General features: G+C 37.8%; 1 protein-coding gene and 1 long non-coding RNA gene across 2 annotated transcripts in view; one reads left to right on the forward strand and one right to left on the reverse strand.

Moving 5' to 3' along the window:
• Nucleotides 1-909: 909 nt before the first annotated feature.
• The window catches only part of LOC139151955 (DBH-like monooxygenase protein 1 homolog), a 28,425-nt gene continuing 2,427 nt past the window's right edge, over nucleotides 910-26,907 (reverse strand). The window contains exons 3-12 of the mRNA XM_070725017.1: nucleotides 26,296-26,481; nucleotides 25,670-25,756; nucleotides 25,085-25,267; nucleotides 11,591-11,693; nucleotides 10,506-10,672; nucleotides 8,608-8,805; nucleotides 8,046-8,105; nucleotides 6,643-6,779; nucleotides 5,639-5,831; nucleotides 910-3,858 (exon numbers count right to left, since the gene is read on the reverse strand). Coding sequence (XP_070581118.1) covers nucleotides 3,646-3,858; nucleotides 5,639-5,831; nucleotides 6,643-6,779; nucleotides 8,046-8,105; nucleotides 8,608-8,805; nucleotides 10,506-10,672; nucleotides 11,591-11,693; nucleotides 25,085-25,267; nucleotides 25,670-25,756; nucleotides 26,296-26,481 — 1,527 coding nt within the window. The 3' untranslated portion in view covers nucleotides 910-3,645. The remainder of the gene's footprint in view (nucleotides 3,859-5,638; nucleotides 5,832-6,642; nucleotides 6,780-8,045; nucleotides 8,106-8,607; nucleotides 8,806-10,505; nucleotides 10,673-11,590; nucleotides 11,694-25,084; nucleotides 25,268-25,669; nucleotides 25,757-26,295; nucleotides 26,482-26,907) is intronic.
• LOC139151953 (uncharacterized) lies at nucleotides 12,208-14,224 on the forward strand. Its single transcript, XR_011556519.1, has 2 exons — nucleotides 12,208-12,387; nucleotides 13,959-14,224. It is a non-coding gene; the product is annotated as an uncharacterized lncRNA (long non-coding RNA).

Below are 26,907 nucleotides of genomic sequence, written 5' to 3' on the forward strand. Positions count from 1 at the left end.
TTGACAATCTGAAAAGAAGGTGATATTTTTATCCTCCGTGAACGACTACAGGAAAATTCAACAAAAGTTGGTAAGGTAGAATCAAATTTTGAAACACTGATCAAAAAACAGATAATCCCCCACTGAAAAGAGACAATGACGATATAGAAAACAGTAACAGAAGAAACGAAGTGTTTCATGGAATTGAACTAAACGAACAAACGCGATGTTCCGAAGAAAATGTGAAACTTTTGCCGATAGATGTGGTTCAGATAAAGAACGAGGCACACTGGCAATTTGAACGTATTCTTCGAATGCCAGGTGCTCTTCTGGTACGAGGAGCGAAAGCGACCATAGCAGTTTTCACAAACTTCTAAGATACAAGCTAAGTCCTCTCGAACGCAAGAACACTCAAAGGATCTAACTTTAGCGTCGGCGACGACTTCTCATGAAGACTGCGAGAAGTCTGTTCCAACCTCTCCCTGAAGATACAGATTCGGTATGACAAGCTATCCTACATCAATGATCACAGCAAAAATTTGGCTATAAAGTGGATAAAACAAGGGTCAGATAATACGCGTTAATCAAATCAAAACTTCAAGACAGGGTGTGGCCAAGGTACAAAATATTCAAAACTCTCAATTATATTCTTGGAGGATTGAAGATGAATGTGAATAACACACAATAACCTGACTATGTTCACGGTATGATATAGTTGGTTAGGTTGAAAGAGTGTGTCTTAATAAAGATTGTGTTCATATGTTACCGAATCGCACTGTATTACCCTGCCTACAAAAAAATCAGAAAGATGACGACGTGTTAGTACAATGTATTTTATTTAAAGAATCGTTGTCGGAAAATTAATTAAATTCAAAGCTCGGTTGAATTTAACTATTTCACAGACAAATAGAAGAACAGACTAGAAACGCGGCATGGCTTTTGTTCCATGGTCGTCTCGGTAGACTATGGCCTTTTCATATTAAAATAAGCTTCACAGGTGTTAGATTTTTTTAAGACTTTGTTCGTGGTTGATAATTGCACGAGATTATGCAAAAAGTACGACGAGATGGCATCGTGCTGCCAGTCGCGTAGCAACCATAATTACTTTGTGAGCTCTCAGGGCAGAAACACTGCTTCACGTCGATCAAAACATAACACGCCCACAGTTTCATAAACACGTCCTTTAATGACCAACTTTTAATAGACGATATGACTGACCGTAAACCATTGAGTAAAACCAGACAGTATCGATAGAAGATTTTTAAATTTGGTTGAAACACACTCATTATATATTCATAACAATGTGAGAGGAATTTTTAAAATGGTAAAACTCACTTTCCCGAAGCTCAAAACTTTCCCGTTTTCGCCAGTATGCCGATTCCACTCAGCACCACATGACAACAATAACACAAACTTTGCCGAACGTACTTTCGCTTAAGGATTGGCGAAAATCCGGAAACTACCGAAGGGTACATGGTCGGCACTCTTCGGAAAAGCGAGGCGAGAGCTACCTTAGGCGAGGCGAACATGGATGACTTACGTAACCGCTTCACGCCTTGAACAATACCCGTTGCCAGTCTGTTTCTATTTGTCTGTGATTATTTTTAATATCGATATCGACAGAAACGTGTTCCACTTGGTTGTTGTTACGGAAGCCAGAAAATTAAGCTGAAACCTTTGACTCTTTAGAAAATCGCCAGATTGAAATGTATTGTAAAATACAAAACAAATTGTTTTATCGGGGCGACTGTGATGCATGAACAAGCTCTGGAGGTGAGTTTATTCAAGATGACGCAAGAGCTTCTCTTCCTTTCAAAACTGAAGTAACGTGTCTTCTCATTTTTACGTAACAGGAATCTCAAAAGACAAGATCATAACTGTGGCTACTAAATCGTTATTGAACATTCGTAAAAATTTTGGTATACATATTTTGCACGGCCGTATCCCTCCGAGCCTACATACATGTGCTCTGTATACTTAATTAACAAAACACATATATTGCATTGGTTTTTTTGAAAACCTACTACCCGTACTTGATATATAAACCAACAATACTCTCCCATCTATTTTTAAAGGACAAAGGGCTAAAATACTTCATGTAATGTGGCATTTTTATTTTACAGCCAAAAATTAATTATTGTTTTTAATTTTAACGATATTTATGATTCTAAACCAACCTTTTTTTCATTTTAGATTATTGATTCTTCTTTGCTTTGCAATTTACTGATGTAAAATTTGTATATCTGATTTCATCAGACAATATTTTGCATAATATGAAGAAGTATACACTACACTGAAACACCCCCTCCCCCTAGATTTATCCTTTAGAGCAATTTGAATTATCACTTTTCATACTTCTACACGAGAATAACTATTTTGATATATACTCATCTTATAAACTGAAAATATACCGCAATTCTTAGAAGAGAAAAAATCCTAGCAAATTGCAATTGTGTCTGAACACCAGATTTTCTTCGAATGTTGAGAAATTGGGAAATCACCCATGGTGCACCGTAACTTCAAAGTTATTCCCATGAGGAAAGCTGTTTACAGGAATACTTGCACGTTTTAGGGCACATACAAAACTGTCCCGGATGCTCTTCATTTGCGCTGAATGTTTACAACTGCGCCATTTGCATACATACTTCTTACAATTTCTATTGCATTATTCTTCTGATGACGTATCAAGTGGAAGAAAACATTTAATAGTGTGAACTACTTTTGTGGCTTGTGTAAAAATAAAGTTTTCACCGCCTTGTTTTTGCGAAAAAGTTAGAAACCTAAATATGGCAGCCACTTTGATTTCACATGTTTTAGTTCAATTGTTTCTCTTCTACTGCCACTTACACGTTGACATTGGATTTTTGTGCTTGATCTAGAAATGGAATGACTCAAAATTTTCCGAAAGAAAGTTTGAGCAAAACTGCAAAATTTTTCAGTTTGGAGATTCGCATAACTTCAAGAAAAGATCTGCAAATACTAAATGCAAATGCTGAAAGACAGATTTAAATAGATTAGCCTTGGGAACTTATTCATTGCAGTACATATCGTTCAAAATCGTCTTCTATGTCTATCGTCATTTGCTATATCGACATATCAGTATATACAGTGGCAGGCAGAAAATGCAAGTATGAAAACAATAAGAAAATACTTTATTGTCCAAGAACTGATATAATGATGTACCTATTTCAACAAGATATAGCAATATTGCCGAGAAATGCCAAGGATTAGAACAGTTGACAAAGACGCTAAACAACGTTTATTTTATCCTACCTTGAAAAATAATTACCTTTACTTTCCACCAGGACTAATGTACAGTGTAAAAGATGTTAAAGATTAAAACAAAACTATCGACAAAATCATCAGAATCATAAAAGTTTGCTCTTCCGATGGCGCGGGGTCATGAAAATCATGAAACTTCTCTCAATTTCTGAGGAGGGTCGTCAGTGTTATTTGATGTTTAAGTTCACATTGCTCCAAACATGCAAAATTTAATGAGACAATTTAATTAAAACTCTTTAAATGAACACAACTGACATGTCGAGTCAATAAAAATCATTTATAATGTAGTATCATCATCGTCTAAACTAAGAAATGTTACAAATATATTGGTCATGTGATGTGGCGTTTGAATATCGAAATCTTTATTTCATCGCAGTACATCTCTTACTGTGAAGCGAAAATTACAGCAGAGGCGAGTAAAAGTATCATCATTTTCAGTCCATGGATGGCGCTGCCACCAGCTCTTATCACATCCCTGCCGTTGTCAGAGCCCGGGTTACCAAGGTCACATTGGCGATCTTTCGCTGGACGACGCTCAAAGGTGACCGATGGAAAGTAAAGGTTTCCGGGGAATTCATCGTCTTCATACTCGGTGTCCTGCAGAAACAAGCGATAAGGACGTTGCAAATATGATTACCTCGTCACCGTGAACGGATCAACCAACAAACTCAGAAAAAACTTTTCAACGCAGAATAAATTTAGAATGTGCAAGCTGTTGAGAAACCCTTGCCACTTAATTTCAAACCCCCTTACCTCAGCTACTCGAAATTGCCACAAAACCAGGAGGAAATTATTCTAAGACATTAATACTATCATATTTGAGAACGACTGCTAGTGATACGCGAGTACAATTTTCAGTGTAATCCAACTTGACCATCAAGAAAGTAAACTACGTACAGTACAACTAATTAATGTCTGTGAATGGAGATCGGTCGGTGCTCGCACCATCCGCACACTGTTTCTCATCACGTGTTTTAAAGCATCACTGTCTTCAAAACATATTTCCTTTTCCTGTCTTTTCAATTCTGTGTTGACGCCGCAGACTCGCATTTTTAGACTTACAACCACAGCAACATCCCTTTGCGCGGACGCTCCGCTGTTACATATTTCAACACTGAGAATCTGAGCGCCTTCCTCGCGAAAATTGTCACCGAATACTTAGCCATGCCAACACAGACTTCTTTTGCATGTCGCGCTTTGGTGTTGAGGAAAATCAAGTCCTTGGCTGAATTTATTTGTCAACAATAACAGTGAACGTCACATAAATATAGATTGCACCACCAAACACAATACTTGGCATTTCAATGCGCTTTAGGAACAGACCACAAAAATGTGATGGCTTTGCGAAACTATTGACACAAAACAAACTGCCCCACGTCAGAGTCATCAGGGTTTAAATAAACAAAGTCGCTTTCTTTTGGAAACCTTTATGTCAACTTTGCATTCTTCGAGAAGTAAATAAATTTTTGCTTGTAGCTATTCTGATAGCCAACTCTACGCAGTATGCACTAAGATAGTGGTGACAGGAGAAAGAGTTAAATACATGCACTATCATAGGAATTTGAAATTCTTAGCATACCGACAGTTAGGGGTTATATTTGACACACACTACATACTGGCATTCTTCATAATCAATTTTAGGAGCAGATTTCAGCATTTTCCAGCAAAAATGCAGACATAGCTACTTTATGACAAGGTGCTGTTTCATTTGTATCATTACTAACAATATTAATGTTTTCTTCAATGTTCAGGATATCGCGGTTTCATGGCAAATATCTCATACAAACACGATTGGAACTAATTTGGGATAATTGGATAGTGAACTATTGTCGGTTTAGTCTGCAAATGGAAGTTCATCTGCTTTTCTTTTTAAGTCACACACTTGTTTTTATGAGTAATTTGTTATATTGCAACATTCAGCTATAGGGCACCTAACACTTTTGAGAAATTTGAAAAATACGAAGATCCAATTATCCCAAATTAGTTCCGATCGTGTTTACAGAAATTTTACAAAATGTTACCAACCTGGCTGATGCTAATATCGATAAGGATACATGACGTAATGTGCTATTAAGGTAGAATGCGCCAAGGGGAATGATATTCAGACTCTCAAATATCGGTAAATTTGGGGTTATTTGTTTTTCTACTTTCAAAACCAGCACGGTGAATCATCCTATTTTATTTCTGAATTTTGAAAGAAAATAGCCTAGTACGTTGGCTTGAGGAAAGTTTGATCAAAAGTTTCAGTATTTCCGTTTCGATGCGCGAACTACTGTGAATCTACGAATCATTTTAGTAACTGCAGTATATTTTTCTGTATTATTTTAACATCTGAGCACAATTACCTGAGTGGATAACCATTAAAAAGTTTACTTACATTTGTTTGTTGTCCCTGGCCATTGTCAAGCCTGTTAGAGGAGCAAGTCTCGTACGTCAGTCCACTCTGATACGCCCTCTCGAGTGCAGCAACGTTGCTTTCATCAGTCCAGTTCATGTGTTCCAAGTAATCAAATAACGAAATATTCGCCAAGTGTTCGGGCTTCTTGATTACGTAGTTGCCATAATATCCCCTTTAAAATACGAGTATTATGATTTTAAAACTTGGTTTTATCATTATGGCGTGACGTGAAAGTTGATACATCTGTGCAGTCACTTCTTGGTGACAATCGAGGGAGAGGTAATTCTGAGAGTTGATAATTTTGAAGTATTTTTGTTCAATATATCAAGTACTTTCTAGGTCTACTTCCTGTAGAAAATACTAAGTAGTTAGATCATGAACTGTCTTTGTATGATGTTGATTGAATTCAGGACCTGACCTTAAATTGAACTGTCAACGATAACGATTGGTATTGCACGTAATACACATGCACGCAGCGCGCTGTATAGGACACTGCATTTGATACATGGCACGATGATACTACAAAAATTGTCAAAAGTTACAGTGACTGAGCCTTTTAACACAATTTTGCATGGCTATTTGACAATGTAAAATATTAAATCAGGGTCGACTGTAGACACAGCTAGGTTAGGTCTACGGTACGTCCTTTTGAGGACAGAGCGCAACCAAATGCTTAATTCGACAATCTCTGAACAGTGTGCTTTACTAACAACGTCAAAGTTGGTCATCAACCATGTATTGAACGCCCTTTTTGTGTCTCGATAAATCGGACACAATTATAACCCGGGAATGTAATTCCTAAATTAAGTAATTAATAAGGCATGTTGCGAGAAAGAAATTGTTTCTCGTGTCAAGAATGATTTTGTAAATCGAATAAATGTTCACTGATGGGTTTCGTATAGGTTTGAATGCGATGACCAACGTTTTTGCCGCATTTTAGATTAGCGAACATGCTTACAATTGTTACCTTTGCTGATACTTACTCCTGCACAACTTCCTGTATGCCAACGCCATATGCTAGGAATTCAGGAAGTAATAGGGTTGTACAGTAGAAGAAATTTGACTGGGGATATGCATAAAAGAAAGCCAAGCACATCTCCTCGTACGTGCCGGCACCGCCCTGTCGAAATATAACAACAATGCACGTGTAACTAAAGTAAAGTAAACCTTTGTTTGTGTGAAACAACACACACACACACACACACACACTCTCTCTCTCTCTCTCTCTCTCTCTCTCTCTCTCTCTCTCTCTCTCTCTCTCTCTCTCTCTCTCTCTCTCTCTCTCTGCACCTTGCAATATCATACAAATTCTCACGCAAAGTAACGATCACACACATATACCAAATATTCGTCGGATTACATGCGATAATTGTCTTCCAATGTAAAATATCACGTTTTTATACATACTTTACTCAATAAAATGTTTTCTGTGGTTTTGAAATATCCTTGCAGTGTGGCAAATATAGTAAATAGAATAAACTTGCCAAACCAAAACTTCCGTGGGCTAAAGTAATGATTTCCCGAACCGAATTACTTGAGAAACAGGTATTTCCCATACAACGTTTTAATGACAGTTAGGATTTTCAAAACTGAGAAATCTAGTGATACATTATTTGAAAGGCATGACACTTTTGAGTGTGCTTTTTCTTCATGACTTTATGTTCTCTAGGAAAGTGTATAATTTTTCTGATACCTAAATGATACCCCTAATGAGACAAACGACCTCTCTTTTGTGCCTTTTATACTCAATTTGTTTGCTTTTCATGCCACGGAATAACATTAAGTCATCGTGATATTTTCATTACTATGTTATTGTAAATGTTCATGGCTGATAAAGAAATCGGCACGGTCCACAACATGCTCCAGATTTTCCTTCCCCTCATTCTATTTGCCATTAGATATTATGCGCAATTTGTCTTCAAAGTGTTAACAAGATGTGCCAGCAAGTCTGACTGTTATTAAGTAACTCGTATATCCCATCTCAACACGTTTCTACGGTCAGCCCTAACGACACTAAACTGCCCGGCCTAAAACTTCCCTGAGCTACTACCGTAGGGCGTTGTCATGAAAGGGCATGCAATCGACATGGTCATGTACTGAATACATTTCATCGAGTATGGAGTGACATGCAAGTTGCGTTCACAATTGTGATCATTTCTGAAGAAACTTGATACCAATGTTAATATCTGATCACTTATCGAATCCAAACGATTACGTTTTATTCGCATATTGGAATTTCGCGAGCGAACATTGTTGAGGGATTTATACTTAAACGTGATTCAACATTAACTTAGGATGAAAAAAACCCGGCAAATTGAAGCATGCCATGAAATATACATCTTTCTGAAAATTGTTGTGCGAACATACGTGTTCCGCAAAGACTTACATAAGTTATCGTCTCTCTGTCTTTGGTTTCGTAATCACATTCAACTACAAAGCTATCTCCCTTGAAAAGAAAAGAAAACAATAATGAAACGGTATGGCGATGGTAGCGGTTTTGAAGGTGAAGACGACGACAACGACGACGACGACGACGATGATGATGATGATGATGATGATGATGATGATGATGATGATGATGATTGTTGTGGTGGGGATTGTGCAGATGATCAATGTAAAAATGGCTGCTGTGGCTGCTTTGAAAAGTTTCTAAAGCACGTAATACTCAGAAAGAAACAATTGCGAAGTTTATTGTCACTATTCCGTACAGCACACCATGTTGTCAGTCTGGAACAAGGGTGGGCGTTACTTCAAAAACAAATAACGACAGAAGGGTCAATCAAATTATAATTACATTGGTCCTGCAGTGGATCCCCTTGCAAGAAAGTGCGCAGAAAGTTTTTTTCAAGAATTGATAACAAGCACTGTACTCTGCAGCTGAAAGTTCAGTTTCCAAAGGCTTCTTTATTGGTATATCAGTGTGTATTATCTCCACTGAGTATACTTACTGGGCGTACTGTTACTTCCTCTTTGAAGTGTACAAATTCCTGGTAATTGAAATCGTAGTGTTCGTCCTGGGCAAGCATGGGCAGTTCCACTCCATCACGGATATGACGTACACGAATAGCTCTTCCAGCTAAATGGCTGTGCAACAAGCTACCAAAGACGTGAAGTTCAGTTTCATTCATATTGGAATCCGTAAGCCCCTGTGATAATGAAACGTTTACAATATCATATTGTCATCAAAATATCTACAGCTAGGAGACAAAAAAGAGTTTCACATAGTGGCTGCAAAAAATTGTTCTTAATGATTAAAAAACATGCAACTGAAGTGATCGAATTCAACCTTGCAGTATCGTAATCTTATGAATTTGAAAGCTCGACAAATGCCAAGGGAGCGATGACGATTAAGAATACTCTATCATGGTTCAGGAACATTGCCGAAGTGATCCAGCGCTCAAACTCGCTGTTAGTGTTTTAGGTTTCGATTTTGGATCTCATTCGTATAAAACCAAGCTTCTGGGAAAAGTGTGACCTACCGTGGATCCACATTTCACTTAGAAACCGCTATACTGTTGTAAAGCACCTTGTCCAAACTTTCAATACATCATTTGCAATTTGCTTCGAGAAGAGATCTCATGTCGAAGTTTCTGCGCTATATTTCATTATATCTTCTTTATTCGGAATCGTCCGAATCAAGTCAAAGACTTCTATGCAAACTGGGGTATATTTTTGAATCGTAAAATATTGATGATAATTTGACATCATCCTTGGCCGATGGCCTGTAATACTGAATAAAATATCACTTCACTTCACTGAAAGATTTGTCTTTTCGTCAACATCCTAAAACCTATGTAGTACATTCATGTTCCACCTTATTCCGCATTGAAAACATGGACCGGATTGAAAAAATCAACAACACTTATGTTACCATTTTTTATATAAATAAAGGGGGGCGCCCTTACCATTAACGTTTATTTAAAGGCAAGGGCGAGGGGAAAGTCAAAAATTAGCCCGAGCCCATACATAAACTTTAATGGTCAGGGCGGAGTCTGGTATTTCCATTATATTATCAACGAACCCAAGAAAACCGGCAAATTTACGAAAAATTTCCCACGCCACAGACAACGGGGCCCCAGAACATGTGCAGTACGCTACGCAGTGTCACGCGCGCTGAAAATCCGGAGATTTGCTTTGGAAAAAATGTCTGAACTTGGCCCACAAGAGCTTCACTTTGTTTTGTGATTGATTATGATCACTGTAAAACTTTCAATTTACGTTTTAGCTGTAAAGTTACGATGTTAATATTATTATTCATATTGTGGCATGTAAACAAACTATTACTGTGTATTTGTGGTCAGTCACGTGGTTCAGCCCGACCAATTAAAATGCGACGGACAGGGTATGGTAATGTAATGACAGTTATGTTGTTTGTATAACTAAGTTCAGTCCTTAGACATAATTTTGGTGTAAATTTGCCATACAATTAGATCTGACCACTCACTTTGTAAAATCTGGAGAACGGCCTCGTGATCCCATTTGCTTTTAAAGTCATCTTTTCGGGTCTCAGCGTACATTTATATTAACTTATGTCGATGACACGCACTCCTTTTCCATTTTGTAATTAACAAAACATAAATAAAACATACACTTTCCGAATTCATCGTATGCCTTCGCTTATTAATGCTGTACACCTACTGGCCCATACACTGATAAGCAAAATAGATGCATGTTTGATGTGTTTATTGTGATTTGTACAAAACTGCTTCACCGTTTGTGCGATGTGGCCACTGAACGGCTGTTATATTGGAACTCTGTTGGTACAGTGAAATCTTTGAAGTCTACATATACAGTGAGGTCCAGCAATTATAATTCAGTGCCAAACCATTTCAGGGATCTAACTTACCTTCTTAGAGCATTCCGATGAGCAATACGTTGACAGAGTAAACCTGTCAGCTTTTGGAGGGATGACGATCGCCGGGGTAACAGTTCCGCCCAAAGTAATCATGTTTACATCATGTTCCCTTAGGTTAGAAGTATACCATACCCTCACGCCGGAGCTATCTCTGAAAGCTAGAAAATTTGACAAGGACAAGCTATGAGAATATCATCATAAATATATGTCCCAATCACTTTCGTAAGGCATGCCGACTCTCTTCTATGCTGGTGTTAAGTCATCGTTCTTTGAAAGAAGCATGTTCATTTTACGTTGGTCGAAAGTAACATCATATGCAGATCTGTGAAAGAACTTCGATACTATCTTGGACAACATTGTCACAATAATAGCAGAGATATCTGAATGACACGTCGTTCTTAGCAAGAATGTTACATTTCTCTTTAAAGGTGAATCACATAGCCTCGAAAATGTCTGATGACATGTTTTAACCTGCGGTTCTTTCTGGGTTTTTTTCTGTTTTTTTTTTCCTTTACCACAGTCCACCGCATATGTATTCCTGTGTCTTACACGTTGGTCAAAAACAGTTGTACAATGGAGTTGCGGGAGTCGCGAATAGGTGGACGCAATATCCAGCACAAAAATACTGAATTTGTAGTTCAGGGGATGTTAGTAAAAGAAGTATAAAGCGGTAGTAAAGCGTTAATTATGTCGGAGAGAAAATGACCGCATGACTGTAACTTCCTATCGCCAACAATTTTCTTGTCGCTGTTGAAGTCATGACAAAATACCTGCATCTACTAACTGACGAATATCTAGCCACTGACATAAAAAAGACTTTGAACTTGCACACGGTGATGTCAGTGAAAGGGGTAATAGGTGTGTTTCATAATTCTATTTTTATAGCAAATGAGAACTCTAATTTCGTTTCCTTCTTTACAAAGTGTGATGACAGTACTGGTCTTGGAAACGCATCGTAAAGTGTATTACATGCAGTATTCACGTTACTGTTGACAAATTGAATTCTAGTCGCGACTAGAATTAGTTACAGCTGATTCCAATCTTAAATATACGTATCTTTTGAGTGTCATACTCACTGTCTTTATATTCAGGATTGTCGTAGTGTGTTTCCAGCATCACGAAAGAGAGTTCTTCATCACCTCCAAATGGCAATCCAGCTTTTTCCGGAAAATACAATGGCTGAGATAGACAACAATGGGAGACTGGCGTCAGAAGGTTAGACAAGTGTGTATATTCAACGAGTATGATGAGTGTAGATTATGTTGAGTTTGCAGAATACATAAGTTTAATGTATTTCAGATTTGTCCTAAGCATGGGACCATTATGTACATGTTAAGCACCCCAATAATTCCTTTCATATGCCCTCAAGGTACCCAATTTAAACTTCTTCATGGAGCCTTTATCTGTTTGTATCACCCTCTGGTTCCATTAATATTGGTCAGGGTTTGTAAGTTTTCGACTCTGTAGCCTAAATAGGTTAAACTAACAAAAAGATTGTAAGAATTTCATACACGGTTCTTACACAATGCATGGCGTTATGCAGATGTGCTTCAAGTATATTCACTGTTAATGATGTCACGCATTCTTGTGTTCAAAATAATATTTCTGTGAGACGATGTTTGTGAAAATCAACGAACATGTGTGACGCATACTTTTAATGTGAGAAAGTTCACCAGCAGCGTTGGGACTACCCAGTCTGACAACTGGGTGCCAAATTTGAATATGTTAATGAGCTTTCCTTTCGAATTGTCACGTGACATCTTCACTGCATCGCGTCCGTTGGCCCGTCATCAGGCCATTTTCTCGCTGCTGATTTTAACACTTTCAGACCTCGGAGACGAAGGGAAACCAAACGAATGCGTTTTATTCAAAGGTATGTGGACCTGTGTGATTTTTTAGACGGAATTTCGGCGAATTAGTATGCCTTTGCGTACAGACAGAGAATGCTGCACAGCTGCGATCGAGTATTTTTAGTCCCCACGGACACCGTCCGGGGGGACTTATAGGTTTGGTCATGTCCGTGCGTGTGTGCGTGCGTCCGTGCGTGCGTGCGTGCGTGCGTCCGTCTGTGCATCCGTCCGTTCACGCAGATATCTCAGAGATGCCAGAAGCAATTTTATTCAAACTTGGTACAAGGATTACTTCATATGTCGTACAGATGCACGTCGATTTGTTTTGTGATACGATCCAATATGGCTGCCAGGCGGCCATTTTATTACGATTTTTTCATGTACAGAGCCATAATTCAGGCATGTTTCAACTGATTTTATTCAAAGCTGGTACAAGGACATTGACCAATATCATAGATATGCACGTCAATTCTTTTTATGATACGATCCAATATGGCCGCCGTGCGGCCATTTTGTTATGATTTTTTCATGTACAGAGCCATAACTCAGGCATATCTCAACCAATTTTATTCAAACTTGGTACAAGGACATTGACCAATGTCACACATATGCACATTGACTTGTTTTGTGATTCAATCCAATATGGCCGCCATGTGGCCAGTTTATTACGTTTTTTCATGTCCAGAACCATAACTCAGACATGTATCAAGCAAATTTATTCAAAGTTGGTACAAGGAGATTGACCAATGTCATACATATGCATGTAAATTTGTTTTGTGATACGATCCAATATGGCTGCTGTGCGGCCATTTTGTTATGATTTTTTCATGTACAAAGCCATAAGTCAGGCATATTTCAACCAATTTTAATCAAAGTTGGTACAAGGACATTGACCTGTGTCATACATATGCACATTGATTTGTTTTGTGATTCGATCCAATATGGCCACCATGTGGCCATTTTATTACGATTTTTTCATGTCCTGAACTACAACTCAGACAAGTATCAAGCAAATTTATTCAAAAGTATTTTTATCACAGACCTAATGAAGAGGACTCTTTCCTCTCTGAGGACCTGTAATCAAAGCACCCATTAACAAGTTGGGACTGTGTCATCAACGATGACTTGTTCATTGTGGGACGAACTGTGGGGCCATACGATTTTCTCAAATTGATGGCGATTTTCAATGAAACTTACATCTAAATATTCGTTCTATTTGAAAAATATTTCTGTTCAAGCTGTAATTTTGACTAGCGACCACAGAAACGTGAGCCGAAAATTGACATCGAAATCCAAGATGGCGGCGGTCTTTACCAGCTACTTTTAGCGAGGGCAAGTACTGTATTAGACGACATCAAGTCGTTGTCGTTGTACTTTGCGCGCACTCAGTTGTTAAAAAAAAGTAGACCATCCAAAGTATTTCATTATATGAAGTGTAAAAAGAGTTATTTGTAGGGATATTTTGATGAATTTCAACCGTAAAAGACGTCAAACCTTCCCGTGACATATCGATGGAATGTGCATACATGGCTTCACCTGTTTCTGTGCATGCCACTGGAAGCAAACTTTAATCGTCTTTCTTTCCTTATTTCAGATTTACACCCGTTTTGCATCGAAGAAAAAACATTTCTGAAGATTTCTGACAGACTTGCCGTGTTTTGTGGCGTGAAGGTTTTTGATGAACACTGGTTGACGGTAGAGTCGAGTTGCGATTGGATTTTTAGTCAGTTTATCACACTTCACGGGTCTCTCTTTCGACTGACGCTCAAGCCGTCGTTTCTGTTCTGTGGAAGGACTGTATGTTTTCCGTTCAAGAAGCCATTAAAACAAGGGAAAGCTGTTTAACAGTAGCATTCTGTATTTGATCTTGTGCATTTTTATTTTATTAGCTCTAACGAAAGTGAATTGTGGTTGGTAATCAGTCGTTATTTCCGGAGAGCTTTTTATATGGTTTTTCCTTCTTTCCTCCTCATTCATCGGCTTACTCACTATAACTCAGTCAGTTCTGACATAAAGTGTGAGTTGTCTGACAAAGTCAACAATATAGTTGAAGGCATTGTTACAGATAGATTAAGGCTGTTCATAGTAAGAATGAAGTCTCAGACAGGATATTTTTGGGCCTTGAAGGTAAAACGGCTAGATAAGCTCAGTAAGAGTGAAAAGGATGGTTTGTCGGGGAAATTATGGGTCAGAAAGCATGTTGATAATGATTCTTATCGCATGTGCAAAAAAATCAAGAGAAGCATCCTTCTGAACAGTGACAGTAAGAAAAGTCTTCTTAACATAAACAACTTGTTCTATGAAATTGGTGTTTGTAGATTACCATTGACAGTTGGTCTTAAAAAAATTAAACAATTGGCCACTATGCGACTGACAAAATTGCAAAAATTAGCACATACTCTGACACCTTTATCATCTACCTTCGGCTCGTTAACTGCTAAACATGTGCAAGCCTATATAAAAATGCTCAAATTGCTCAAGAGGGTTTACTTAGTATACAGGCATAAAAAAGAGAAAGTACAGGAAACAAACTTTTCTTGCAAAACCAGGAATTTGTTGTTATCAGTTCAAAGACTTACAGATAAGTACAAATGTGTCAGGTCGTTAGCAAATATGAAATTGAAACACAAGTTTGTAGTGAATCAACTGACTCTGATTAGAAAGCGCTGGCAGATGTATGCAACTGCATCAACAGAAAGGAAGCAGCATTTTCTACTCTATGACATGGAAACAAAGTTACGGAAATCAATAAATATGATGTCTGCGAATGTCATACAAGTCATCAGTGAAGACCATATTTTCAAAGTCCGTCTCAAATCAAGTCATGTTCCAAAATTAAAGCGTAGAGTTGCACAAATCACAAAAATGAAGGAAGATGATTTCAAACTAATGTGTAATGGGCGACCCTTGATACACAGAATACCAAGCAAAGGTGGTGTAGTGAGAGTGCACATCTCTGGCAAGGGAGGCGGTAAACCCAGGGTCAGGAAGCTCATCCTGATAAAACTGATTGTGGCCCTTGTGGTAAATGTGGCAAGGTTTCTGCAGCAAAATGGTATCATAAGACAAAAAAGGAAGAAAGATACTTGACTTGGTTAGAAAAAAACTATGCCATAGCTGCTAACATGTGTATCTGTAATGCATGTAATCATGTCCTTGACAAAGCATTTAGTCAGTACTTAGAGGGTAAAGATCCCACACAAAATGTGGATCTAAGGCGAAGACCGCAAAGCAAGTGTACAGTTTGTGACAATGAGAGTGTTAAAACAAGTAATATAGATGACAAACAGTTTTTTAGGCTTTGTTTAACTTTGCTGTCAATGATCCTGAAATAGAAATACCAGTACATGCACCTTTGTGTGCAGAGCATTATCCCTTATGGAAAACGGCACAGAGTACATTGTGTAATGCCTGAGTGTAATCGGTGTCTGTATGGTCAGGTTAGACATCCACCTGATGTTTTTTTCTTGCTCGATAATTTTAGAGAGCAAGGGGATTATCCAAATTTGGCATTGAAATCAGACAGTCCTATATGTATGAGTTGTTATATGAAACTCTATCGTTTCACCAATGCTCTCAAACAACAACAGCATGGTCATGTTTCTGATAATGATAGTCTTATAAAGATAATGAATCTTTGAAACAAAAAACAATGATGCAATTTCAGGGATATTGAAGAAGTTGCTATTTCTAGGGTAGGTCTTTTAGTCTGTAAAAAGCTTGTCAATAGAGAGCCACTTCTCTTGACAGAAGTAAAGTCTCACTACATTGAACAGATCTCAGAACTATATACAGAGAAAGGTAATAATGATAGGCCTTTGGAATTTTACACTGAGAGGTCAGCTACATTTTTGAAATTGGAAATGGCAAAGATTTTTGGCCACCACATCTCATTTTCTACTGTGAAATCTGGAGGCATTGTACAACGCAGTTACGGCACTCTCATTTTAAGATATGGTGCAAATACTAGGGACATTCTTCACAAACAGTATTTTAATATGTCAAAACTGTCAATAATTTAGAAACGGCCTGTTCTGCACTTAGAGCTGAGCTTACACGGAACATGACTGACAACAAGTCCAAGCACAATATCTCTCTTGTTTTCAGTTGCTGAAAACTTGTCAGACAGACTTCACTCTCAAGCAGCAAACTTTATTGATAATACCAGAAAATCCCAAATTTATCTTCTATTGATCTCAAAAATTGGTAAACGAAATTGATCCTGTTCTCTGGAATTTTGTCTGTCTGATAACACAAAGTAAAAAAGAACGCTCAGAGATGTTTCGGAATAATTTCAGTTGGACAAATCATTACCTAGGCTTTTACAATAGTGGTAGTGTTAATAAACACAAGCGGTTTCTTCAGTTGTTTTATAATTTATGCCACTTATTGTTTTTGAAAAATAACCAATGTACCTACCCATTACATCTGATTCTTGCAGACAGTATAGACTCTTACAGTGGCTCTACTAAATTGACAACATTGCTTAATTCATTTGGCATTATTTGTTCAAAAACCACTGCAAGAGATCACATGAATACAGTGGTTCATGAGATTCTTAAAGAACAATATGCCAGTAATTTCACTGAAGATGCATTCTGCATTGCATCATTAGATAATATAGATATTGGACAACCCTATGCAACTGTGACAACAAACTTTAAAAACAGAGGTATACATGCAACATCTTACCAGGCGGTAGAGCCTAGGCCAGAGTCCATAAAAAATACAAGCGAGGACTTCATAACTGCAAGTACAAGGCAGCGATCTTTTTCAGAATTGCATAAAATATGTGTGAAAAAAGACAGTAGTTCCCTTTTTAGGTGTATTGCAGCATGCTCTGCTGTAAAACTCAGGAAGTGTGAAAGAACAAGTGATGGCATACCTATTGATATTTCACTTTTTGAAATGGAAACTTCTATAGCTTGTAATTTACGAAAATATATTGGTTCAGTATTAGCAAATGATGAATCATACAGGTTTTTGAAGAAACAATCCCCCTGGATGAACAGCATTTCCTCTTGACTGAGAACTTTGCTGACTTTGGTGCACGTGCTGAAAAACTGGGCACATCAGGCACACCTGGAGATTATACTGAACTTGTGTGTTTATCCTACACTGTAAAATGCCCTGTGAAGGTGTATACTGGAACAGGAGAACTACAGTGTGAATTTGGATCCACCTTCAATGATGTAGAACCACTTTATCTTATTCGTCGTTGCTATGGTCAATTCGACCTACTTCTTTCAAAAGAAAGAATGAATAACGAGTCAGATCTATTTGATGACAATCATAGTGATCTACTTAAGCCCTGGTTTGTTTCAAATGTTCGCTTAATGAAATCTGAGCAAGTTAAACAGTCCATGAATGAAGTGTATGGAGAACGTATATTTCCAGGTGCAAGTACTAGTTTTGGTACTGATGATAAATCTCCTGCACAAAAGAGGAGAAAACTTGTATCAAACATACAGTCTGTCAAAGCATCAATTGATGAAAGTCAGCATTTTTTGCCAGATGTTGGCTCATATTCATTTCTTTCACGGTCAAATCATGCTCTAGATGACTTCAAACTTACTGATCATGAACAAAAAACACTTGAAATACTGGACAAAAAACATTTCTATATTGTCTTCAAAGGCATTCTTCACATGCCTTAGAAAATATTTGTCCACTACCAAACCTTAGAAACATGCTTTCTAGTACTCATTCACCAAATATTGAAAAGGCAAAGGTCATTTACCTGGCGTCCTCAATGAGCCCTGTGATAGTCTGGAAACTGTCAAACATGTAGTAGAGAAACTATATTCAGTTTTCAATATTGGTAAACGACTGAAGCATCTGATCATTGCTGGTGATGGGAAGACATATGATCTCCTTGTTAAGTTAAAAAGAGAATACAGTGATGAATTACAGTGGTTGATTGTGTTTCCTGGTGACTGGCACCTGTTGAAAAACACTCAACCAGTGTTATTCAAAGTTTATATGGATGCTGGATTAAAAACAGTAGCAAAAGAAACATTCAAGGAGGAGGGTTTGCTGACATCACTTTTGAAATGCCAGAATTTCAAAAGATCTCACAGGTTCATATTACATACTTGGGAAGCTTTCTATAGAATGCAAATTGAAGAGTTCTTTAAATACAGAGAAGCACTTCCAGATACATGGAAATGTGAATTGATTGTCAGTCAATTATGAAGGAAGTTCTGGAAGCATCATTAAAAATAGATAGCCTGTCCAATGTCAGCAGTTTAGAACAAATTAAACGTATTCAAGAGAATGTCAACTGCAAACTGCACGGCCTTGATCTTGAATTCAGGGACTTTGTTGACAAATGTAGTAAAAAAGACGATACCTTTAAATTCTGGTCTAACTTTATACATAGGGACTGTTTTGCCTATATCAGTTTATACTTGGCATTCCGCAGTGGAAACTGGAGTTTGCGGGTTGCAGCAATAAAAAAAATAGCACCTCTTTTCCACGCATTTGATAGGCAGATATACCTAAGGCTTGTACCCCATCATTTAAAAGATATTTTGGAAATGCCGGAGTCTGTATTAGGACATTTACAGAGTGGTGGATTTACAGCCTCATTTACTGGTCTGAGTTGGAGGCAACTTGCCTTAGATGAAGCACATGAATCACAAATAAATTTGAATGTGAAAAATTCTGTATTTAAGCCCTCTCCAGAGCTTCTGGATAATATTGCTGTTTACCTTCCATACAGGGCTGCTTGTCAGTCTAACATAATGAATCAAATTCACATTGACCAAAAACACACTAAAATTTCTACTGTACAAAGAGATGACCAAAAACGTACAAGAGAACTTGATGAGCAGCTCTGTATAAAGTATCTCAATAAAATATCAGAGAGTGGTGTTTTTGTAATCTCTGACGACCATAACAGAGGCTTGGTCAAACTATTTTCAGATGAGACTGCCACTGGCTCAGTTTATGAGGATCTATGTAATTTCTACAAGACTGGAGAAAATGCATATGAAAATTAAATTTCATCCAGGATGCTTAATATACCAAGTACACCTGCTCTTGTTACAATGAAAAAGCTTAAAACATTTAAAGGAGTCAAAGCTGTGAAGAAAAGATCCGCACAAATGATCAGGATAAGAAATTAGTTGACATATATCTCAAAAACCAAACTGCTTGCTCTATGAAGACAGGTACACCAATATCATATTTCAAACAGTTTATTCCCCTCCCCAGGGCAATTTGCCATGCAGATGGCTCAGCGTACTACCAATCTACGAAATCGAATGCAACAAAGGTATTTTCTTCAGATATGACAAAGAATGTATTGTGGTTGACAATTTACCTCCAAGTTGGGTGCCAGATTTGGTGGTCTTAGAGGGCATGTTCATAATTAATACTGCCCCTATCAGAAGCCATCACAAAAACTTTAATGATTATATCAGTTACCTTACTAAGAGATGGATTTTACCTCATTTTAGAAGAAACACCAAAGCTGTTCATGTACTATTTGATGATCCCAATGCTCTGTCTGGGGACCAGCCAAGCCCAAAGGAGATAGAAAGAGCTCGTAGAGATAGAGATGGGAACAATAAAAGCAAAACATGGGATAGCTTGACCCCGGAGTCCCAAATACCGAAAGAAAAATGGATGGATTTCATCAAAAACAGAGTTAATAAGAGATTACTTATCAATGTTCTTAGCAATACTCTTCCAAAAATAATAAAATCACATCTTGGGCCTGGAAAAGAGTTTGTAACATCTGGTGGATTTGATGGAGAGGACAGAGGGAAGGCATTCTACATTTCTCATGACTCTGCTTTGATGGAAAATAGGGCATACTTTGGTAACCATGAAGAAACGGATACCCGTATCTGGCTGCATATTGCCAAATGCAACTACAGTAAAATTCTCATTTATTCACCTGACACAGATGTGTACCACATAGGATTGCCATATTTGTCATCACATGAGCTAACTGTCTTTGATAACGACAATTTTAAGGAAAAAGACATTTTCATTCAGTTAAAACCCCACTCTGGTGATCGCTCATTTCTAGACTTGAATAAATTCCACAATTCTATTTGAGAGACCCAGATCTGGCTGATGTTCCCTCAATTGACAGGGCAAATGCATTCAATCAATTTATATCACATCAGGTTGTGACTATATTTCCTTTTTTGTTGGCTATGGTAAAGCTGCTTTCCTCAATGCTTTCTTCCAACATGCAACTTTTATCTGTGGAAAGAGCTATGATGAGTGTAATTTGGCTCAAACAAATGATGATTCTAGCCTTCTTTCTTTCCTCCGTCTGATTGGCACACTCTACTATAAGAGACACAACTCAGAATTTGTTAAGGAATATTCTGGTCCAGAGGATCTTTTTAAAACTCTAAAATATGACAACAAAATCTTGATAACAGAGTTACACATTCTATGGATAAAACAATCAGAAATGGAATACAGCCTAAAATAAGAAATGAAGAGGAGTGCATTCCAAATGCAACAGCGCTTCAGTATCACTGGCTTCGCTCTTGTTTTATTTCAAAACTGTGGAGTCAAGCACACACCTCTGTCATTTCACTCCCAAAATATTCAGAGCATGGCTTTAAATTGACTGGTAACAATTTGGCAATTCTATGGGACAGTGATGAAAATGTTGCTGCTGTAGAGGCTAATGTCAATCAATTTACGAAGGGTTGTGCTTGTAAAACAGGTTGTGAAACAAAACGCTGTAGATGCAAAAAACATGACGCTCTGTGTGGGCCTGGATGTACTTGTAGAAACTGTTTAAATACAAAGGCTAGCAATACTGAAGACACTGTCACTGATAGAGACACATTAGAAGCCACAAATGAGTTATTGCTAGAGGAAATGAATGTAGATAGTGAGGATGATGAAGTAGAAATAATTTTAGAAGAGGAGGAAGAATATGATCTGCCTGAAGAATATGTTGTAGAGTTGGAAGGAAATAAATAGTACTAGTGAAGTTGAAAATGAACTGGATTGTGAGAACAGTGATGTGGAGTAAGCTCTGCATGCTCAGTATCTTTAAAACATGGTCTAGACAACACACTGAACCCCCTTAAAAATATACAAATACAAAAATAAAATAAAAAATAAGAAAGAAAAAAGAACAAAAAAAGGCGGTTTAAACAAGTAATGTATTGAGCAGTTCAGCAGGTCCAAATATTTGCAATGTAAAACATGCGTCAGCTGATTGGAAAACGCTGCAAAAAAAACCAACACAAAAATACAGTGAACGGAAATATCACTACAATATTTTAATCCTGGTTTATATACTGTATTTAACAATATTCGCGTGAAGAAATGTTCCATGATAGTTTTAATCAAGCACGGAAAAACTCATGCGAATCACGGTTAAAACATGGAGGTAGTTAAAATAACCGTGTGCGAATGATCACAGCTTCACTGTGCAGTGTGTACAGATTCGCTATAGCGCTGTGACCGGCCTCCATACAGTATGGGACGAATTCTGGTCCAATGAAGCTAGGGGGTTCAAAATTGGCACACGCATTTCTTTCCTATAGGTGCCACGACCTGTAAGGGATGGACCATTAGACCTTGGGAGGGGGGGTGGTCACAATGAAATTGTGAAAATTTTTTTTTTACTATTGTAAATTTCTGAAATTTTTTTTTTCCAATTGAGATTAGCTGTGCAAATTTTTTTTTTCAGAGTAAATTTTCAGATTTATAATTTTTTTTAGTTCGTCGCTGTCTGAAGATAAAGAGGGCAAAGATGTGGTGCCCAGCACCACAAGCGGCCACGCAAGCGGTCACGGGGGGGGGGGAAGGTCAGGAGAGGGGTGTCCCCCTGCTGCTGTTGGAGCTTTTGAAAAATAGAGATTACAATGGTGTTATTTGGTGGCACTTGGGGAGTATTTTTGCGGGGGAGGTCAGGAGGGGGTGTCCCCCTCCTGCCGTTGGAGCTTTTGAAAAATAGAGATTAAAATGGTGTTATTTGGTGGCACTTGGGGAGTATTTTTGTGGGGGGTGGTCAGGAGGGGGTGTTCCCCTCTTGCCGTTGGAGCTTTTGAAAAATAGAGATTAAAATGGTGTTATTTGGTGGCACTTTGGGAGTATTTTTGTGGGGGGGTGGTCAGGAGGGGGACACGCCGTTGGAGCTTTTGAAAAATAGAGATTAAAATAGTGTTATTTGGTGGCACTTGGGGAGTATTTTTGCGGGGGGAGGTCAGGAGGGGGGTGTCCCCCTCCTGCTGTTGGAGCTTTTGAAAAATAGAGATAAAAATGGTGTTATTTGGTGGCACTTTGGGAACATTTTTTTCGGATTACACATCTTACTCTGAAACATGGTCTTCTTGCTCCTCAGTAGCTTCCTATAGTTTTGAAAATTGACTATTTTGGTTTCCTGGCTTCCCTTTCTACTGCGTGGTGAAATGCCTACATTCACCCCACCAAGCATCATGCATATCTCATGATTTACAATTGATTTTGACAAGCTGAGAAGCTAAAATAAGCTAAATAATATACTTAAATTAGCATATTTGTGTTTTTAGAGCAATTGTTGCCCTTTTTTGATCAAAACATCTATTTCTCTGTAGCAGCATGTCCAAATTGATTGGATGTGTATAGATGTGTTGAAATTTCAATATTTGTCTTTTTAGGGCAATTTATGCCATTCATGGTCAAAAGATCTGTATTCTCTGAAAGGGCTTGTCCAATTTCTTTGAAATTTGCTACACAAAAACGATTATTCATGCAGATTTATTCAGTATTCGCTATCGAGAAACTTTCAAAGTTCAACCCCTTTTGTGTGTTTTTGTGTTGGAATTTGTTGGATAGATGGCATTCTACGTAGTGTATTGTTGAATGTTAAAACATGTGTTGCTGTTGTTTTTTGAGGCTGTTTTTTGAGAATAAAGAATTGAAAATGCCTTTTTAAAAGCAAAATAATACATAATGACTTGATATGTTGTTTTATCATTATTGACGTGTTTCTACTTGTTCACCCATTCTTGCATTCATCATTGCAATAAAATGCTGTGAAAAAATGAAACTGATGTGGCCTGCATCTGTTTACCTTGATCTTAAAAGGCAAATACAACTTTCTGTCTTGACAACCATACCATAGTTTCAATGTTTTACCTAGTGTACCTGCTTGGTTTGTACGCAGGAAACAAGTAGAAAACAGGTTCTATAATTTCATAATTTTCAAGTGATCAGAATACAAAAGTCCTGAAAAGATAAGATAATCACAACTTCCAGTATAAGGGATACAGTCACTCTAAATGTATAAATTAAAATTAAAAATGTGCCGGGAGGATGTACTAAAAAATACAGAAAGTTGCTTTCTGTCGGTAAAATCTAAAAAAATTCAAAATTTTAAAGACTTTTGCAGATTTTTTTTTTACGCCTTTGTCTTCTTATTTATTTTTTTTTTATTTTGCAAACTAGTTTGAAGATTTTTTTTTCCTAACTTTCTGCTCTGAAAATTTTTTTTTTCTGTTTTTGACCACCCCCCCTCCCAAGATCTAATGGTCCGTCCCTAAAGTTTCACGACTGTTCACAACATGTAAGGCTCCTTAGCTGCTCCGTAATCAAGACCAAACATGGAAACACAAGTTTAGTGGACCGTCGAGTCAGACTGAACAAGTTCGAAATCCTTGTATCTGAAATTTATTCAAGCCGTAAATCACTTTCATTGCCAAAAGTAAATATCCGAGAAAACAATTACCTATCAATTAGAGATTCCAAAGTCCTAGAGAGTGTATTCCAAGTCCGTATTTTGAACACGGTGTTTCCAGGATGACATGGCTCCCGCCATATTTGTTTTGAAGGCATAATGACGTCATTTTTTATAGACAGCGCCCCCACAGTTTGCCCCCTCCTCTCAGACTGTACCTGCCTTCACTGAGGCTTTCTGTCCTTGATCTCCACCGAGTCAGTACCAATTACATCTGAACAATGAATTAGCCAACCAATGTTTTCTTCTGATTGGTGTGTCGAGGCTATTTTGAGTTTGATGGTACCTTGACTGTTATTGTAAAACTGGCAGGGGTGAGTGCAAGCGATGATTTCGCGGTGTATAAGCCTCAAGTTTTCCGTATCTTACAGTGAATTTCAAAATAGCTTGGAATTACAACGTGCTAGGGTGATTAGAAAAACGTTTCTGGCGATAGAAAATAACTCCAACTGCATCCATTGCAAACGTTCTCCTTTGATGGATTTTGAAACAATTTAACCCAATGCGACGTCCACTGTTCTCACTCACAGAACACGTTGAGTGTAGGAAACACCATTCGTTGTACTGACCCGTACACACTGTACCAAGAATAAACCTAACCTGTGCAGTTTCGTCGATGGGAAATGTGATAAAGGTAATAAAAGAATGTTCAAGCAGTCATCATACTGGTGAGTTATTTAATTGGGAGCACAGCAACACTGACGATGTTGACTGTGGTACAGTGAACGTCGTATTGGGTTAAATTGTTGCAAACTTTATTGAAGTAGAACGTTTGTAATTAATGCAGGTGGCGTCATTTTCTATTACCAGGAACGTTTTTCTTATCACCCTAGCACGTTGTAATTCCAAGCTATTTTGAAATCCACTGTAAGTACCTCTAGAGACCACGCGTGTCTACAGATGTACAATCTTGCAAACTTAAATTTCTGCTGGATGATATGACTTGAAATGATTTGAATCTCATGTTGTGAAGTTTAATGAAAAGATGGAAAAAAAAGCGATAAACTACTCACTCCTCCTCCAATTGCCCATCCCATTATTATGGTTTCACAGCTGTAAAACTCCGGTGGCATATTTGGTGAATAACACTGAGAGCTATGTCCATGGTGCAGTGTCTCATTGAAGGAACCCCGACATTGGTACACAATGAAATGATGAACCAATGCCTCGTTTCCAGCTTCTATGATTGGTTCGTACTGCAACAAATTAAAATGAAATGCGTATCTTTTAGTGCGAAAAATTAGCAACGACACGAAGTAGTTCCTGGATAACAAACTAAAAATGCGTGGAATAAATCGATAGCCGATATCGACATTTCGAAATCATTGGAAACAAAAAATGAAAATGAGGCTTTTAAGACAATAATGTAAGACAGAACATTCTAAGACAATAATGTAACACAAAATTTTGAGCCAGCAATGTAAACACGAAACATTTAAGAAAATGATAAACCGAACGGGTTTATTAAGAGTATTTTTGCATGCCAAGCTTCACCATCTTCACCATCATAATTTCATTTTCATTGTCGATCCTTTTCCAGTTACAATCGATTGATTGATTTCCACAATAGACTCTGATCAACACTTAAAGCTACCTACCATGGCAATATGATGTTTTTTATCCAACTTCGGTAACTGGAAACCCTTGCACATATATGTGGTATCTTGATAGTGAGGAATTTGGACCTGTTGATAGAGAGAAACCCGTTTAAAGAACTCTCATTGTGCCGTGTGCACATTATTTAGCTTGCATGACTGTGGTAATTTAGGTGACATATGAACCAACAAGATAGCAGGGGAAATGATTTGTCTTTCTTATCCCACCTTACTGTTGCACACTCATATTATCCATACGTGCCACGTTCAATTTTGAGGTTACCGGTACAAGAGATTTCGATCTGTCACCGTAAAGATTTGGCAAATCTCATAATATTTCGATTGTTCAAAGAAAGTCCACAACTACGGCATTAAAACTCAACATAATACGCGAAAAGACACGAAGACAATGATACCACACGGATTGTTAATTACAACGACACACATTATGTTAACCCACAATGCTGTGTTTAAGGAAAATCAAACTTAGTCACTGGAACAAAAGAGTTACCAAACATTATAATTACCTAGAAAGCAATATGAAAAAGGGGGTTTCAGTTTGTATAACTAGTTTTCGACGACATTGAGACTCGATCGGGTTCAGACAAATATTTTCGCAGATTACTTACGTCATTGTTCAAAATTTCAAACGATTTAACTTCTCGGATGTCTTCCAGTTTTGGAACGTAACTTGCAGGTTCTTGAAGAAGATATAGACTGCGTGAACCTCTGTTAGCACGTCCATGCCATGGTAACGGTTGTCCATCTGCAGGGTCTTCGGAATGGTAAGCCCAGATTAATCTCGCTGTGCTTCTCTGAATGGCAATCATAGAAGAGCGGCATGTTAATTAAAAGTAACTTTTTCATCCGACCCCTTTACTTGCACTTACTCGGGAAACGACAATTTATGTTGAAATATAAGAACTGCGTTAACGGTAATCAAAGACTAGATGTTCGAAATCTTTGACTGACTTCCTTCGTGCGTGTGTGTGTCTGTGTGTGTCTGTGTGTGAGAGAAGGAGAGAGAGAGAGAGAGAGAGAGACAGACAGACAGACAGATAGAAAGACAGACAGACAGGACAGAAGAAAAGGAACGAACATAAAGAGACAGGGAGGGAAGGAGGGTGAGAGCGAGAGAGTAACAGAAACAATATATATGAAGAAGGATAATTTTCATGATTACGTTAAGATTAAACAAAGAGAACATTGAGGATCCAAAGATGTCAATACTCGAGGTTTCT

The sequence above is a fragment of the Ptychodera flava genome, chromosome 15, assembly GCF_041260155.1.
Source record: "Ptychodera flava strain L36383 chromosome 15, AS_Pfla_20210202, whole genome shotgun sequence".
NCBI classification, from domain to species: domain Eukaryota; kingdom Metazoa; phylum Hemichordata; class Enteropneusta; family Ptychoderidae; genus Ptychodera; species Ptychodera flava.